Source organism: Onychostruthus taczanowskii, unplaced genomic scaffold (assembly GCF_017590055.1).
Source record: "Onychostruthus taczanowskii isolate IOZ18803 unplaced genomic scaffold, ASM1759005v1 scaffold151, whole genome shotgun sequence".
NCBI classification, from domain to species: Eukaryota; Metazoa; Chordata; class Aves; order Passeriformes; family Passeridae; genus Onychostruthus; species Onychostruthus taczanowskii.
Genome location: NW_024498697.1, coordinates 25,918 through 44,128, shown reverse-complemented (window position 1 = coordinate 44,128; position 18,211 = coordinate 25,918). Strand labels below are relative to the sequence as shown.

At 47.7% G+C, this 18,211-nt stretch overlaps 1 protein-coding gene across 3 annotated transcripts; it reads left to right on the top strand.

Moving 5' to 3' along the window:
• Nucleotides 1-2,393: 2,393 nt before the first annotated feature.
• Nucleotides 2,394-18,092, top strand: GOSR2 (golgi SNAP receptor complex member 2). 3 transcript variants are annotated; one of them, XM_041399002.1, is made up of 6 exons: nucleotides 2,394-2,472; nucleotides 4,083-4,147; nucleotides 6,138-6,246; nucleotides 7,554-7,686; nucleotides 11,105-11,245; nucleotides 15,192-18,092. In XM_041399002.1, the coding sequence occupies exons 1-6, from the start codon at nucleotides 2,444-2,446 to the stop codon at nucleotides 15,351-15,353; spliced, it is 639 nt and encodes a 212-aa protein (XP_041254936.1). In that variant the 5' UTR covers nucleotides 2,394-2,443; the 3' UTR covers nucleotides 15,354-18,092. The 3 variants fall into 3 exon arrangements, with proteins under 3 accessions (XP_041254936.1, XP_041254938.1, XP_041254937.1); XM_041399003.1 differs by lacking the exon at nucleotides 2,394-2,472 and adding an exon at nucleotides 2,519-2,570; XM_041399004.1 differs by lacking the exon at nucleotides 11,105-11,245.
• Nucleotides 18,093-18,211: the final 119 nt, after the last annotated feature.

Sequence of the window (18,211 nt, the reverse complement as noted above, 5' to 3'; positions counted from 1 at the left end):
AAGGTGCAATGTGTCTTTAAAAAAGCTCCTTGCCCAGGGAGACCTGGGTCCAGCACATCACCCAAGAGCCCGAGAAATTTGATAGATGAGTCTCCAACATTCTTGTCATGTCTCCCCTTCTCGTTTTGCCCCTTCCCCAGGCTGGAAGTGCTGAGAGGCGTGCTGTGAGGTCTGCCTTGTGTCCGGGAGCCTGTCAGAGCTGGGACATGCAGCCCATGGCCTGCAGCTGGACTCACAGCAGTCTCCATCAAGCACTCATCCAAACGTCTCTCCCGGGCGGAATGCCCTGGGGTTCGGCACTCCTTTGTTTTGAAAGTCACAGTTATTTGTATCAGCAAAGCATGCAAAGAGTGTCCCAAAATGAGAGGGAGGGGGAAGAGAAAGAGGGAGGGGGGCAGAGAGTTTCTGTGCCTGATGGGATCACGCTCAGAGAAACAGGGAGAGATGCATTGTTGGGGTCTGATATTAAACAGAGCATCAGTGTTTTTGGGGAGAACCCCAAGTGCCATGGCTGTGAGGGGGACATGGGCTGGCGCAGGAAGAGCAAAGGAGGCCCTGTGAGGATCCAGCTCTCCCTTGGGTGCTGCCAGGCTTCACAGGCAGAGGAGAGCAATGGGAACAGCAATGGGTTTGAAAGCTGCTGCTGAGTGCACACGGGGTCTGCAGATTGTGCGATAGAGAAAATCCCCCAGTTGGGGTTCTGGGAGAGCAGGGAATATGAAATCCTTTTTCTCCAGTAGATTCTACACAGGAATGACCTGGGGACATGAGAGACAGTGATAAGTGACTCTCTCCATCCCCTTTTATCCTGTTTACAATACAGAGGCTTTCCTTGAACAAAACGCTTTTTTTTCCTCTCCATGCTCCTGGCTGTTGTGTCTAAATGAGCCAATTTGCTGAAGAACTCCTCCTGGAAGGACTTGAAGTCTAACAAGAACAGACGCTGGGTTGCAGCATGTTCTTTCTGGCAAAAATCAATTTCTTCACAAAAGAACAGAAATCTGTTCTTGTGTCTCAGTGCTTGCCATTTCATCAGGGCTCCTGTGATACCTCTCACAGCCTTGGTCAGGAGGGAATCGCAGAGTCTATTTCCATTCAACCTATTTCCAGAAGTGTTTGAAAGTGGGGTCTAATGGCTCAGGGAAGGGGGAGCAAAGGACAGGAGCAAATGTGTTTGTTACTGCTGCAGTTAATGGTTTTGTTGATATGCTGTTTATCCTTGGGCTGATGTGATTTCTGGGGCTTGGGTTGCTGTTTGACATCCAGGGGATAATCTCTTGCCAGAGGCCTGGCTGGCTGCATGGCAGGGCAGGGCAGACTAAGTTTGATGCATCATCTGAGACACAAGAGACGGACCCACAGGGACAGAATCTCTCATTAATTAAAGATGTGTTGTTGTTTCCCTCTTTTATATCTGTGTGGTGCTCAGGGATGTGTTCTCCTGTGACAAGGCTGCATTCTTCAGGTTCTCACCCTGAACTGCAAATGAGCAACAACAGAAAGAACCCAACACTTTGGAGACTGTTCCAGCCCCCAGGTTTCCCAATTTGCGCAGTCTCACATCAGGAGGTGTCTGCCTTTAGCTTCCCCACCTCTGAAAATATTTTCTCACTTTTCCTCCAACGTTTGTCATCTTTGTAGCCTGAATTTTTGCTATACAGTTATTTTGGTTTTGCCTAAGTCAAGCGCAAGACAAGGCCGAGGGTGCTGAAGGAAGTTTAGGATTTAAAGAAGTGAACTTTATTCAATAGTATTTGAGCATTTTATCTGGATGGACCCAGTTTAAGACATAATTCTTGTTCATAAAGCAGGTTTTCCTTCACATCACAGGAGGGACAGGCAGCACAAACCCAAAAAAGGGCAGAATCAGCTCAGCATCGGGGGAATTCAAAGCCTCCGTCAGAGGGCAGGGTGCGATGAGACACTGGGGAGAAATTGTTCAGTGTGAGGGTGGGCAGGCCCTGGCACAGGGTGCCCAGAGCAGCTGTGGCTGCCCTGGATCCCTGGCAGTGTCCATGGCCAGGCTGGACAGGGCTTGGTGCCACCTGGGACAGTGGAAGGTGTCCCTGCCATGGCAGGGGACAGTGGCACTGAATCCATTCCATGCTCCGTGCGAGAGTTGCAGTTCCGCTACCCCAGGCGGCTCTCGCAGCTGACACCCTTTTATGTGACCGTGCTGGGAGGCTGCAGCCGCTGTTTCCGACACTGGCGACGGAGACAGCAACCAAGGCTTCGTGAGGGAAGGACCGCCCGCTCCCGGTCCCTCCCGGCCCCTCACGGCCCCGCCCCGCGCGCGCCACGCCGGTCCTGCAGCGCTCCCTGGCGGCCGCGCGGGGCGCAGAGGCGGAACCGCGATCCGGGGGGAGGCGGAAGCGGAAGTAGCGGAAGGCGGCGGGGCCGGAAGTGGCGGGAGGCGACGTGTGCGGAGCTGAGCCGGTGCGGGATGGAGGGGCTGTACCATCAAACCAACAAGTGCGTGAGGGACTGAGGGGTGTGAGGGGCTGTACCAGCAAACAAACAAGTGCGTGAGGGACTGAGGGGTGTGAGGGGCTGTACCGGCAAACCAACAAGTGCGTGAGGGACTGAGGGGTGCGTGAGGGATTGAGGGGTGCGTGAGAGATTGAGAGGTGTGTGAGGGATTGAGGAGTGTCTGAGGGACTCAGTGGGGTGTGAGGGGTTGAGAGGTGTCAGGGATTGAGGTTGTGTGGGCTCGGGGGCTGTGAGGGACTGAGGGGTGTGAGGGCTCGGGGTGTCTGAGGGCTCGGGGTGTGTGAGGAGTGTGAGGGGTTGAGGGATGTGTGATGGATTGAGGGGTGTGAGGGCTCGGGGTGTCTGAGGGCTCGGGGTGTGTGCGGGCTGTCCCGCCAACCCAGCATTTGTCTGGAGGATCGAGGGCAGACCCGCAAACCGGGGCTGTGAGCCCGGGGGGGTGCGGGATCCCGGCGCCCTTGAAAAGCGTTTCCCGTAAAACCCCATCCCGGAGGGAGCAGAACCGCGTGTGCCACGTCAGCCCCGAGGGCTCGGCCGGCCCGGGGCACCGGGAACGGTGATTGCCGCTCATTGCTGCCGGTTTATTTAATGTACGCCCCTTTATAAGGAATTTTACAGCTGGGTTTGAGGGGTCCGGCTGCCGCAGTTTAAACCACCTCTGGAGGCGTGTGGGTGCTTGAGGATAAATCCCACATTGCACGGATAATGCCGGTCTGGAGAGGGAGGAGTGGTGTGGGAATTGCAAAATAAGACAAAGTCTCGCGGTTCTGTTGGTAATCCGTGTGGAATAACTCACGGGAAGGGGGCCAAAGGGCACATTTGAGCCAATATTCCAAATTTCCCTGGTAATTTGTATTTTGTGGGGCTCTGTTAAGGGAGGAGAGGTGGTAAAAGACTTGAATTGAATCTGGTATTGAATTTTCATTTCTGTGTCACTGATTAATGATACAGAGTGACCCTGTAGGGAGGAGCAGGACATCCTGCTGGAGATCTGGAAATGCAGGAATGTCACAGCAGCTGTTGTGGGTATGGGCACTGATGTTGTCCTGTTCCTGTTTTTGTCCTGCTTTATTTTGTGATCATTGAATGGTTCAGGTTGGAAGGGACCTTAAAGCCCATCTAGTTCCAGAAGAATTTAACAACCATCCATTTTTTGTTTGTTTTCCAATGCCACTGCTTGTCCAGCCACAGTAGTTTTTTTCTTATAATTACAAGTTTTTAATTTCAGTTGATGCCTGTGAATTCACATGTGAGACCATGAAAATCATTCCCATTGTCATCTCCAGAGCAAGCTGAACAGCTGTTTCTTGTAGAAAAGCTGATCTGCATTTTTCATAACCTTCACCTTGATTTCTCTTTTTAAATAAAATTACTTTGTAGGTGCATATGAGGTGAGAGCACAGCTTGCTTCCCTGCTGAGGACCTGGGTTGGTGGTCAGGGATGGGCTTTCTGCTCTGACACTGTGTTGCTGATTCCTGTGCTCCTCTAAAAAGTGCATTTCAGTAAAAGAAGCTGAAAAGTGAGGTGCTGAGAAATGATTTTGTGTCTGTTAGCTGACTTTTCCTTTCATTTTCTCTTTATGTCCTGACAGGCAGGTCCATGAGGTCCAGTCGTACATGGGGCACCTGGAGACTTCAGACAAAGAGTCAGTGCACTGTAAGTGATGAGTGAGGTTGATTTAGTTTGCATCTTTAACCTTGTATGCCTTCTCCTTAAATTTACAGTCATTATTTGAACAAATTTAGCTCGTGAGCCATTGTGATCAGCTGCTGAGACACGTCACCAATTCAGAACGCATTGAAATTGTGTTGCTGTTTAACTTCAGTAAGGTGCTGTTTTATATGAGGACAGAGCAGAAAACACAGGACAAGAATTTGCTTCATCTTCCAGTTATAATCCTTTAACTGACAGAGAGTGCTTGCTGTGGATGCTTCTTTAATCTCATGGTAGAGTGCCAGATTTTTGATGCTGTTAGATTTTGGAGCTCATGGTCAGGGTGTCTGTGCAGCCTTCAGAACAAATAGATCAAAACCCCAAACAGAAGCACTCGTGGAGGTTTTTGAACACCTTGGTGTGGACAGAAGTGCAGATTGAGAGCATCTCTGGTTTGTCAGAAAGCTGAGAGATGTGACTGAGCCTGCCCTGCTGAGTGTTATTCCCTCAGCATCCACCAACTGGCAGCTTTCCCCTAAGGATGCTCAGTGCAGTTTTGGGAAAAATGCTGTGATTTTGTGTGCAGGAACTTCAGCAGGATGCTCCTGACATTCCTGCTACATCAGAGTCAGAACCTGTAATTCCACCTGCTTATGGGAAGTGTATAGAACCATTGGGTCTGAAATAGCCTCAGTAAATTTGGACTATAACCCTGTGCTCATAAATGACTGTAATAATAAGATGCTCTGATATGTGTGGCAGGACTTTTTACCCCAGTGCAGAATTGGCACATGTATTTTGGACCTGTGTTTGAACTCTTTAATTCCTGCATGAGTCACTGATGATGGGTTTCATCAGGAACTTCTGAGGTAAAAGGACACTGCATTGGCTGGATGCATTTCTGCACATGTTCACTGACTTCTCTTATGTTAAATGTGTTTGTGAAACATGACTGGGCTCTAGGAAAGGCTGTGATAAATTTCCTATCAAAAAATAACAATTTGGTTTTTGTGGTGGTTGTACTGCTCCTTCTGCAATGCCAGACTTCCCATACTGTTGTTCACTGGGGGTGATTTTGGAAGTCCTCAAAATTAGTATAATTTGCCATTTTGCTTCTATTGCTTGAGACCATTTCAAGAGGTAGGATTATATAGTTTACATAGTTTACAGTCAGTTCACCAGTTTGCATAGTTAATAAATTAATAAATATATATATCTGTTTCTATAAAGTTACTAGTGTGTATTTCAGAATTTATGGAAAACAGGGTTATCCATGGTTGAAGAGCAGGAATAGGGGCCAGGACATTAAACTTGCAGTTTGCCTTTTCCAACTTTGAGCAAATAGTCCCTTCCTGCTCAGAAAATTGTGCAGTGGTGTAGTTTGGTCTGACAAAAGTTGCTGTAACTGTCTGTCAGCTCTCCTGTGTGGAATTCAGCTGCAGTAAATGATGGAGAGCTGGATTAGAACAATTTCATTGGTTTGTCTCTGGGTGTGAGTCAGTCAGCCCTTGGCTGTGTGAGATCCAGGGCCAAAGATGAGGTTGTGTGTGCTCTTTGCTTCTCTGGGTGCTGCTGAGTGGTTTTCTGGGCACTCCTGGTGTGTGGAGTAGTTGGCAGGTGGGTGATGATGCTTCTCTGTGTTCTTGTGACAGCAAATCCTGCTGAGGGAGCAGGAAGGGGCTGCAGGGGGAATGTGTGGGCTTGAAATCCTAATTCAGGGAGCTGATGGGGAAAGAAGCTCAGATGTCTGGAATGAGCAGGGGCTTTCCTAGCTGCCTTCTCAGAGGAGGAGGAAAAGGTGAGAGTGTCAAATTACTGAGCTCAAGAACTGACATTCATTATATTTATAGTTCTCAGTTATCTGATTATTTTTATCCAGTAAAGATTTGCATCTGTGAGGTTTTGCATATTGCTTTGAATGCTTTTGAGCATTTGCCTTCATCAGATTGCAGTTGTCTAATTCAAGTCAAATCCTGTTTTTATTTCCTTGCAGTGGTAGAAAATGAGATTCAGGCAAGAATAGACAATATATTCAGCAACTTGGAACGTCTGGAAATCCTGGCCAGCAAAGAACCTCCCAACAAGAGGCAGAGTGCCAAACTGTGAGTTCACTGCTTTGCTGTGATTGTGCAGGGTAGTCTTTGTAATTATTTTAATTAAATTACTGAAGCCCTTTGCTTTTGATTTGTGTGAAATCTTTATACTTTGCTTAACTGATCTCTGTGCTCTACAGTAGAAAAATTGAGGCACAGAGGCAAAATCACTTTCCTGCATTTAACCCCAGGATCATGAGAATCATTAAAGCTGGTAAAGCCCTCAAAGATCATCAAGTCCAGACTGGTGATGCATCTGGATTCATGGCTCTGTTCTCAATGAGCAGAACATGCACTTGGATGCTCTCTCTGTCACTTGCTTTTAATGGCATTTTGGAGGTAGAGAGTAAAATTCCTTCGTTTGGGGTCATTTTCTCTGGGCCATTTTCCAGGCTGTTGGTGACTGAAATAAAGAGGTTTCTAAAGTGAGCAATGGTTTGAACAGGAGGTTGGACCACAGACATCAGGACTTGCTGTTCTTAATTAATTCTGTGACTTATTATTGTGACGTATTCTGTGAATTATTAATGTTTCGTCTAGAAAAGCCCTTGTACATAGTAGGAGTAGATTTCATGTCACGTGTATTAAAGAAAGAGGCCAGTATCTGAAATAATCATTGATTTCTTTGTAGAATCCTGGAATGGTTTGGGTTGGAAGGGGCCTTAAAGATCAGTTCCAACCCCTGCCATGGGCAGAACACCTTTCACTAGACCAGGGTAGTCTGGTGATCAAACATTAACTTTTATCAATCATTTAATCAGGGCCAGGGGAGTTCTGGACATGATTTGTTTCAGCCCAGTGGAGATGTCTGAGATGTCTCCTGTAATACCCACTGACTTTTGAGCTCCTTTTAATAAAACCTCAAACTTCAGAATGTGATGCTAATTAAAGAAACTGGAAAGCATCATCTTTTTTGTGAAGGGGGAGGGTCATAAAATAGAACCTGTACAAATCCTACCATCTTCCCAAATCTGTGTTAAATGAGAAATGGATACAGTTCTGTAACACCTGAAGAGACAATCCATGGGATAGGATGTCCAAGACAGATCAGGAGTTCTGCTTCACATTCTGTCATTAGCCTGGAGTCTAAATAATTGATTAAAATGAATAATCACCCATGAAATAATCACCTGTGTAGTAGAAAAATGAGACGGGGAGGATGTAGGTGTGGAATTTCAGCCTAGCATTGGATGTCCTGCGTCTTGTAGAGAAGCCATCATTCCTTGTTATTCATTGCTGCTAATTAATGATGCTCCTCTGCTGGTACAAAAAGCACCAGAAAAGCAGAGTGTTTTTGTGCTGCTGCTCCTTTGCAGGCGAGTGGACCAGCTGAAATACGACGTGCAGCACCTGCAGACAGCCCTGCGGAACTTCCAGCACCGCCGGTACCTGCGGGAGCAGCAGGAGCGGCAGCGCGAGGAGCTGCTGGCCCGCACCTTCACCACCAACGTAAATATCCCTGCTGGGGCTTTCTGTGCTCCAGCAGCTCAAATCCAGCAGGGGGGAGGCAGGCAGCTTGAAAACAGGATGGTTGGAAGCTGCTGGGAGTTTGAGTGAAGGTAGAGAGAAATCAAAATATGGGAGGATAAAGTACAGCTCTCGTGAGGAAAAGCTGGGCTCTTAAGGCAGCAGGAAAAGGCTCCAGAAGCTGCTGGTCGTGTTTTATGCAGTGCAATGCTCCTGGATTTACATAGCAGTTGTAAAAGGGTCAGTGAGGTCGGTACCAAAGTTACATTTCACTTGGATTTGTGTCAGATGTCTGCCAGATCCTGAGATCTGTGAAAAGCCTGCCTGTTACACACCCTGCTGGCAGCAGGTGTCAGCAAACTTCAGCGTAGCCAAACACAAATCACACAGCTGCCTCAAAGCCCTTGCTTTTTGCCTAGAAATGAGTCAAAAGTTTGTAATAACATGAATGTGGTCCAGCTGTTCTTGTTAGTTCCTCCATTGGGAAGTCCCCTCAGTGCAAATTGCTGGGGGAGTTTTGCTCTGGATAATGTAAGCGTGCTTTCAGATTTCAGCTTTCTGCAACTGAAAAGTTAGTCCTGGGTTTTATGGTTTTTTTAAAATTTTGTTTGCTCAGCAGCTCAAATCCAGCAGGGGGGAGGCAGGCAGCTTGAAAACAGGATGGTTGGAAGCTGCTGGGAGTTTGAGTGAAGGTAGAGAGAAATCAAAATATGGGAGGATAAAGTACAGCTCTCGTGAGGAAAAGCTGGGCTCTTAAGGCAGCAGGAAAAGGCTCCAGAAGCTGCTGGTCGTGTTTTATGCAGTGCAATGCTCCTGGATTTACATAGCAGTTGTAAAAGGGTCAGTGAGGTCGGTACCAAAGTTACATTTCACTTGGATTTGTGTCAGATGTCTGCCAGATCCTGAGATCTGTGAAAAGCCTGCCTGTTACACACCCTGCTGGCAGCAGGTGTCAGCAAACTTCAGCGTAGCCAAACACAAATCACACAGCTGCCTCAAAGCCCTTGCTTTTTGCCTAGAAATGAGTCAAAAGTTTGTAATAACATGAATGTGGTCCAGCTGTTCTTGTTAGTTCCTCCATTGGGAAGTCCCCTCAGTGCAAATTGCTGGGGGAGTTTTGCTCTGAATAATGTAAGCGTGCTTTCAGATTTCAGTTTTCTGCAACTGAAAAGTTAGTCTTGGGTTTTATGGGGTGGTTTTTTAAAAATTTTGTTTGCTTTTTGTTTTGGTTTGGTTTTGGCTTTTTAACTGGGTTTTATGGGGTGGTTTTTTAAAAATTTTGTTTGCTTTTTGTTTTGTTTTGGTTTTGGCTTTTTAATACTATTTTTACATTTTTTACTTTCCTCTTTATTTCTTTTCTTTGTTAAAGGCATCTCACCTAACATTTTGTCAGTCATTGTCAGGACAAGAAAGAAACCATGTCAGCAATCCTAATTAACTGAGATTTGGGCAGTTCAATGCATTTCTCAAAGCCTGCCATAAAGATAATGTCTGGTGTTTTGTTGGCTATTTCAAAATTATAAACAAGGCTTGAAGAAAGCACTGCAAGCTGTTGTTTTTAAACACTGTGGTGCTTCCCTGCGAGTAGGAAAGTTTTCCTACAGGAAAATTTGCTGTTCAGAAACAAAAGATGTGTGAGTGGAACAGTTTTTAAAAGCAGTAACAGGCTTACGGATACAAAATACAGAGGAAATTGGTTGTTTTCTCCTTCAGATGTTGAAAGGTATGGTAGATGGAAAAAAAAATACACAATTACTTCGTATTTCTTTTTAGCTTGCTGCAAAAATGTGGCTTTTAAATGATCCTTTAATAGGAAAATGATGATTTATTTATCAGTTATCAGCCTCTCTTGGTTACAGTTTTCCACAGTTCCTATTCATATACTCCCCTATTCTATCAGAGATGTCAGCTGAGTGTGAGTAAGTCACTGGAACATCCAGAACACCTTTTGGAACCTAGCTGTAGCAGTGTTCTGAACAGTTTGCTTAATTCAAGAGTTAAAAATGGTCTTTATCTTTAAAGCCTTTCCTTGTACCTGGATAAAATCACAAGCAGCAAAACAGAGCTCTGGTGCCATCCCATCTCTGGTGCCATGCCATCTCCTTGGTGGGGGGTCACAAATCTACTTCTCTGTTTTTATTGCTGCCTCATAGTGGATAAAAAAACCTTGTACAGAAATGAAATCCACTGGTTTTAAGGTTGTTAAATATCTGGAATAAGAGCCATTCACATGGAAATTTAAGTGCTTCTGCTCAGACACTTGTGTGAGCCTTGGTGCTGTGTTTACAGGGCCCAGGTTTGTGTGTTCTGCCACAGACCCTTCATCCAGGGCCCCTGAGAGCTCTGTCCCTGCTTCTTCCTTCTCCACAGTGAGCAGAGCCCTTCCCCAGGCAGGGCAACACCAGACCTTGGCTCCTACTGGCATTTTCAGATGAACATTTGGGGTTTTTACCAAAGAGTGTTCAGAGCACATTGTGCTGTATCTGTGCATCACCTGCAGCTGCTGGGCACACCGAGTGCCTCTTATTCACATGACTGTGAATTCTGCCTTTGGGTGGTTCTTGTTCTGAGCACCTGCAGCAGGTGAACAGTGTTCCCAACACTTGCCCCAGTTCCTGCTCTAAAGCATGTGGGGGTAGTGAGCCGTTTCCTTCCCTCTCTGGGTGGAGTGGTGTCCAGAAACAGCGACCTGGAGGCCTTTGGCAGACAGGGGTGATCCCATCCCTGCCCTCCTGTGCAGTCCAGATTAGAGTTTTACCCTGTTATTTCCATTTCAAGATTCCCAGTTCCTAGTTGATTGAATGCATCTTTTCTGGAAAAAAAAAAAACATGAAAAATACTAATTTTTAATAATTTTTTTTAATAGGGCCCTGGGTGATGAGTGAGCCAGAGCTCAGGGAACCAGGCCCATGTCTGTTTGTCCTCACTGCCAGAAATTTGCACTATTTTGTAAATGTTTAGAATGTCATCTCCCTACATTTCTTCAGGCCTTTTGTTGCTCAGAAATGTGGTGTGAAATCTTCCACAAGTCTTTCATTTGCAGTGATCAATGACTAAGCACCTTCTTGGTGTTTGACACCTTGTTAAACACCTTCTGTCAGATTGATGTTCTCTCCTGCAGTACCTTTTCATACTGAAGACTATAAAAATTCTCTGCTTTTGCTCTTTTCATCCTTGAGATCTCATTACAGTTGAGCAGCTGCTCAGCTTTGCCTTTTGGCTTCCTCCCTATCTTCTCTAAATGACTCTTTTCACTTAAATATCAATGTTGTATTTAAAATCATTATGAAAACAAAGGTGTAAGCAGAGTCCTGGCAGTCCTGTTGGGTTCTGGCCGTGTCTGCTGGTGCTTGTTGTGTTTGTGAGTGAGCAGGTAACCGAGTCCCTGCTTTCCCCACAGGACTCTGACACCACCATCCCGATCGACGAAACCTTGCAGTTTAATGAATCCCTGCAGAGTGCCCACCGAGGCATGGATGAGCTTATTGGCAGTGGCACCAACATCCTGGCGGGGCTGAGGGACCAGAGAGTCACATTAAAGGTGGGGGCATCATTTTTTACCAGAAAGACCCCACATTTTTCTGTCTTCATGCTCATCAGGCTAAGTAAAATCAATATATATGTTGTTTCAGTATATTGCTCCAAGCTGAGGATGCTGGAAAGGCCCAAATTTCATTTAAACAACTTGAAATCTTTACATTTTACCATCCTATTAGGAATACCTTTAAGATCTCTTGGGGCTGGCTGGCCTTCACCTGCAGGTCAGCAGTGCTGAATGTTATGTTTGTTTTTCTTTGGTTGATTGTTGTTTGTTTGTTCAGGTTCAGGAGGGACAGTAAGTGGCTGGCAGGGAGGTGTTGGATCAGATTAGCATCACTCAGAGCAGCCACAAAGCTGCTGTAGAGCACCTGTGATTAAGATTAGTAATAAAGATAATGCACCTCAGCAGTCCCTCCTTCCCTGCTGATAACAGCTGCATTTCTGCAGTCTCTTAGCAAATACTTGCCTTTTATTTTACAGACTGTTCAAAGTGATGATCCGTTCTGAGTGAAAAGCTCAAGGATACAAAAAACTTTTTAATAAGAATTGTGTGGGGAGAAACTGGACTTGTGAAAAATGTAGGGAAATGCCTGTTGTATTCATCTTCAGATGGGGGTAACTGCTGTTCTCAGTTTTGTGACACTGCTTTGTTTTGGGATGTATTTGCCAGATTTAGGCATTTTTAATGACACAAAGCTCAGGTTTGGTCAGGTCTGTCACACCTGCAGCTCAGTGCCTGGTCTGCACTCGGGGAGCTGAGCTGGCTGTGCACGGGCACTTTGCTGTCCTGGTCCCAGGGTTCCAGGCTGCCTGGTGTTCCTTGAGCCCTGCACAGGACCAGCACAGGTCCAAAACAGGGCTGCAGCTCCTTCTCTGCTCCCTGCTCTGGTGACCAGGACCTGCACCCACAGGTCTTTCACAGAGACATTAAAGTGGAGTTTGAAGCTGAGTTCTTTCCAAGATGAGGTTTAGCTTTAGTTCAGGTCACTTGTTCACTGACCTGGTGAGCATGGTTTTGTTTTAAGACAAGGTCCATTACTAGAAAAACCCTGAAGAGGATTCAGTGGGTGGTTCAGTGTTCATTGCAGAGGAATGGTGTTGCTGAGCAGTCTGGCCACAGGAGTGGTAGGGAGAGGGAGAGGTTCTGCTGCCAGCTCATGAGGAAAAGGCTGGAAGGACTCATTACTAGTGCCTGGAGAAGATTGGTGTTGTGAATGCCTTTTGAAAAGAGCACCTTTCTTGAAGTCCCTGTATCCCTGAGAGGATTGTAGACATTTGTCCATCGTGTTGAGCACTGGTTGCTTTGGTGGCTGATGACATTGGCCTGGAGCATCCAATCATCAGTGTTCCTGTGCTGCACACAGGGAATTGGAGTTGATTCTCCAAGCTGGGAAATCAGTGATCCAAGGTAATCTCTCATGAGGGACTTGATGAAGCACATGGATTCTGGAGGGTTCCTGAGAAGAAGGTGCATCCCACCACAGGAGAGCTCACAGATGCTCAGAGGAGCCCTGGCAGGACTTGGTGCCCTGCAGGGATGAGGGAATGCTGTTTCTTGTAGCAGCACCAGTCCTGTGTGGCTGCTTTTGCTGGCTGGCTGGCAGTGACTGCCTGGTTCCTGCTGGGTCTCCCTGGGCCTCCTGGCTCTTCTCCAGCCTTTGCCAGGCACGTGAGCTCCGGGCCAGCCCTGCAGCAGGGAATTGCTGAGTGTCTGTCCATGGTTGCTGGTACACACAGGCTGTGCTTTCGGGGCCATCATGTTCCTGGTTGTTCAGGGGGATGTTGCTTCTCCCTTGCAGGTGAGGAAATGTCTGTTCATGTTCCTTTTCCCCTTAACTCAGCTTTTCTTGCACTGACACAGACTTTGTTGCCTGAGAACATCTGGCAGAAGCAGCTGGTGTAGAGACAGCTTACAAAGAGAAATGGGTTAATGTGTAATCATGGAATAGTCCATTTTGGGAGGGCCTCCCAAGGATCATCCAGTCCAACTCCTGGCCCTGCAGACACCCCAGCAATCCCACCCTGTGCATCCCTTGGGAGCATTATCCAAATGCTCCTGGAGCTCTGGCAGCCTCCAGGAGTGACCATTGCCTGGGGAGCCTGGGCAGTGCCCAGCACCCACTTCAGGAAGACTCTTTTCCTGATATCCAACCCAACCCTCCCCATACCCAGCTCCATGTGTTCCCTGGCTCCTGTCCTGTCCCAGAGCAGAGATTGGAGCTGCTCCTCAGGAGCTGCAGCCCCCAGGGAGGTCTGACCTCAGTCCCCTCTGCTCCAGCTGAATGAGTGACTTCAGCTGCTCCTCCTGTGGCTTCACCTCCACATCCTTCATCATCTTCAGGTCCCTTCTTTGGACACTAATAGCTTTATTCTCTGTAACTTTGTGCATATTGGGTATAAATGGGCAGGTATGAAATGAGTATTCCTAGATTGTCCCTTTGACTGATCCAGTTGTACAATTCCACTGTTCCATGACTGCAAGAATTAGTTTTCCTTTTCTATTGTTTGCTTTCATTTTAAAGCTTCATATTTGGTTTCTGTTCTCCCAGCAAGTTTGGTTTTGTTCTGAAGCACTGTGAAAGGATTCTGCAGAGACAGGACGGTGCTGAGCCTGAGAGCAGTGTGCAGGGGGTTAATAGGAGCTGTGGGAACTGGAGAAAATGGATTACACGGGACTAGCAGAGACATAACCCAACTTCAGTGAAGGGCCTGAACTGCCTGGAACACAAGACACTGATGATGGAGTTTGGCATTGCAAATCTGTGTTTTGTGGACTGAGAAACTTCTGCATGTGGGTCTAATATAGTTGGTCTAAATTCTGCCCTTGGAGAGCCTTCCTGATTGAGTCAGGTTTATACTCAAAAAAATTGCCAATTTTCACTCTTTTGAGACCAAAAATAATGTGGACTAAAGAAGAGAGGCTGAAGTTTTTATTTCAAAGTCAAAGCGTGGGGTTCAGCGCTGTGATGGGAATCTGTGCTGTTGACCTGGCTCAGAGATGAAGGCAGTGTTACAGCACCCTGAAGTGGTCTGTTCTCTCAGGGACAGCCCAGGTATCGCCCTGAGGGACTGTCCATTGTCCCTGGTGTGGCAGGGTCCCTCCTGGCAGTTGCCCTGTGCACAGGTGGGTGTGAGGAGGGTCCTGGCCAGTGTCTGGCTGTGGCTCAGTGCTCTGCCTGCCCACGGGTGGGTCACTGTGTCCAGCTTTCCTCAAGGGTCCTTCTCACCTCCTGTGCCATCAGGACTCTGCAGCCCTGAGTCCTCTCCCTTCTTCCCTCTCAGGGCAATGTCCCACCCTGACCTGTGCCTGGAGCACATCTCTGTGCCTGTATTTCATACTGTTTCCTCCGACCACTGCCCTGAAATAAAGCAGGAGGGTTCCTGTTGTGTCCCTGCTGCTGGTGTATTGGTGGAATCCATATTCCTAATAATACCAAGTGTCCTGCCTGCAGCACCCTGCACTTTTCTGTGGAAGGATTTCAGGGAAGGGCATTAATTACAAGTTTATCTGCCTTTTTTCTCCTATTTACCTTGCAAGTGTCTGCACGTGCTCAGTCTCTGTTGGTATGAACTGTACTTTAGCAGGGGGAGCTCTGCACAAAACCTTGGCTGGTCGGAGCTCTTAGACTGTGACTGGAACGGGACCAGCAGAACTCCTACTCCTCCCAAAGGAGTGCATTTTTCTGAGACACTTTTTATCTTGTCTCTCTCCAGACAGATTGTTTTGTGTCTTTAACCACATTCCTGTTCATGTGTATGAATTAATTAGTCCACAGACCCAGCTGTTTCCAGGGTCCCATGGCCACCTCCTGTGGAACGATAAGGATGGTTGGCTGACGGAAGTTAGAATCCATCACTCACCCCCCATGATGAAATACTCTGGGTTGTGGAATAAGAAGGCTCAGAGCATGAGGGTGATTGTGTCTTTGCTGTGTTGTTGTTCTCAGGGCACTCACAAGAAGATCCTGGACGTTGCCAACATGCTGGGGATGTCCAACACGGTGATGCGGCTGATCGAGAAGCGCGCCTTCCAGGACAAGTTCCTCATGCTGGGGGGCATGGCTGTCACCTGCCTCATCATGTTCCTTGTCGTGCAGTACCTGACATGAGCTGCTGACCTCCTGCAAGAGGACTGTCTCCAGAACTGAATTTCCTCTGGGTGCTGCTTTGGATGAGCCCTTCCCATGGACTTCAGAGTTTACAAATCCCACTGGAACAGTGTCACGTGGAAGGCACGTCGGGAAATGGATGTGTGTGGGAATGGATGTGTCTGGGAATGCTGTGCTTGAGAATGGCCCTGTGAAAATAACCCCTGGCCTTTACTCTCTCCCCTCAAGCCTGCAGGTTTAAAGGTCTGGTTAACAGGAAGCAGAAGTGAACGTTGTGCCCAGCTGTAGGAAGGCAGGAATGTCCCTTTGGGCACACAGGGATGGGAGGATGCAAAGGCACAGCCTAGGATGCTTCAGGTGTTTACTGGCCAGCACTGACCTTACCCCCTGCATTTTGCAGTGCAAGAATAGCCCAGAGAATTTCACAGGCCTGAGTTCAGCCTGTGGGACTGATTGTGCAAAAAGAGTTGGGAAGTGAAGGGCTCCCATCTGCTGTTCCATTTGCTTGGAGGAGGAGGATGTGAGGGGAAGAGTCTTAGAACACGGTTATGACCTGAGTTAACTTCACTCACAGTATTACCCAGCACACATCTCTCTGGTTTAGGGTGAAATGCTGCTCTGCTCATCTGAGGGATGTTCTGGTGCCTCCCTGCCTTGCTGCTTCCCAGGGGGTGCTCAGTGCCACGCTCCCTCCTGCTTCCACTGATGCACGTCAGGCCTGTGGCATCTCCCTGAGCCTCCTGCCAAATCCAGCCTCCAAAACTGACATTGCTAATGCTGGAGCACAGAGGTTTGGGGAGCTGTGTTCATTTCCTGAGGTGCTGGTTGGGTTTGGGGCTCTGGAGCTGGAACTTCTGAGTGGACGGAGCAGGTGAGTCCCCCTGTACTCCCTGGAGGTGTGGGATTGTTCACAGAGCTGGAACAGGTTCTTCACACCAGAGGAATGGTGGGATTGGCACAACAGGCCCTGGCACTGGAAATCAGCTTGGTCAGGAGAGTTTCCTCAAGTCTGTGCCTTGGAATGGAGACGTCCCCACCCTTGGGAAGGGCATTCCTGTGGTACCCTTTGCACTGTGGAGTTCCTGTGAAGGACACTCAGATGTGTCACCTCCCGGGGGTGGTGCTGGCTCACACTCATCCCCTTGGGGTCATTCCCTGTCCCAGTGAAACATTGGAGCTGTGAGATCCTCATCTCAGCCTGGCACTGCTTCCCCTGCAGCCTGGGGGTGTCTGATGGAGGGGCCATCCTGGCATTTTGGGCATCATCCATTTCAATCACCCTACAGATCTGTTCCTGTCCCCATGTGTAGCAAGTCTGGAGCATTCCCTGATGTCTGACAGTGGCACAGATGGGTCATATCCAGATGATGTGGCCTTGTGCTGGCAATTCCTTCTGTTTCCTGTCTGGAATGGTTGTGGGTCTCTGGATTAGTAACTAATCACAAATTCTACATTCTGCTGACTGCACTGAGCTTTGCTTTCAATATGTGGCCTGTTGTAAACTTGGAGAAAGGGTTTTAATAACTGTTAGAAGGAATTTTAGGGAATATGGGCCGTGACACAAGGTAATGCTGGTGTGACCAGTGGCCCCTGTTCATGGGCTTCTCCATGTGTTTGATACTTTTCTGCTATTTCTCCAAGTGTCTTCTGCTCTTGGAGTTCCCCATTTTTCTAGGTTTTCCAAGGAAATACTGTAGCAAAGCAACCATGGAGCTGGTTTTCACTTGACCCCAAGGAAGTAAGGAATTAAAAGGAAAAGAGGGAATCTGCAGTGATGGAGCATCTGTCTGGCTGTGTAATAGAAATCATAAATCCAAATTTGCCTGAAATTTATTTTGGATATGAAATCTGATGGATTCAGCCCTTGAGAGGCCAGCTGAGCACTTGCAAGGGGTCCCTGGGGAATCCCAGTTCTGATGAACTGATCCAATTCCCCTGGATTTTACAGTGTTGGGGTTTAGGGTTAAAGGCTGTCATTGTTTAAAGTTTCTGTAGTTGTGACCTGGGGTAGCAGGGTTTGTCTTACACCAAGGTGGGACTCTGGCCAGTCTCTCCTTTTGGGCTGTGGTAGGAGCCATAAGACACCTGGAACTGGACTTTTCTTCTGTTTCTGAGCCTAGCTTGCCATTTTAATAGATGTTTTCCTGTTGATTTATTTTGCCTTCTGGAGTCTCCTTGTCCTTGCACAGGCTGATTTCTCCTTGGTGAGCCAAGTGTCCTTGCTACCCATGACATCCAAAGGTGACACATGGGGCTTGAAGGAGCCACCTGGGGAGCTGGATTTGGGGACGTGACGTCAGACACGTTTGTGGTGCCTGTAAATCCAAAGAGATTCCAAGGGCATCTCAGGTGGTTTGTATGAAACCCAAAATCCTCCGTGGCAGTGGGACATGGCAGGGACACGGGTGGTTCCTTCAAGCATCTCCCCTTTGGATGCAGTGGGAAATGAGCTGGAGCCCTGGCGGGATTGTGGTCCCTGCCAAAGGAAATGAGTTGGAGCTGGAGCCCTGGTGGCTTTGCTGCTGTAGCTTGGTGGCGTTTCCTTCCTCAGCAAACACCTCACTTCTGCTTCCAAACTGTGGCATGAGCTCCAGCTCTGGGGTGAGCTGGTCACAGGAGGACACTCTGTGGGAATTCACTTGCCTCTGGAATAAAACTTTATTTTACCAGTATTTTATACATAAAGGAGCAAGGGTGGGACGTGATTCATGTGATGTTCTGTGAATAAAGACTTTTTTTCAACCAAAATGAAATTGGTTTTTTTATCTTCACCAACATGTTGGGGCCAAAATAAACAAGCCGGACCAGCTCCTGGTTCACTGTGGATAGGGGAGGGAGCCATGGGGCTGCTGTGGGGG

What these genes read in the sequence shown, in the direction of transcription:
- GOSR2 (XM_041399002.1), top strand. Translation starts at nt 2,444, where the DNA reads ATGGAGGGGCTGTACCATCAAACCAACAA. An exon ending in AGACAAAGAGTCAGTGCACT is followed by an intron (nt 4,148 to 6,137) that starts GTAAGTGATGAG and finishes ATTTCCTTGCAG; the next exon opens with TGGTAGAAAATGAGATTCAG. An exon ending in ACCAGAGAGTCACATTAAAG is followed by an intron (nt 11,246 to 15,191) that starts GTGGGGGCATCA and finishes TGTTGTTCTCAG; the next exon opens with GGCACTCACAAGAAGATCCT.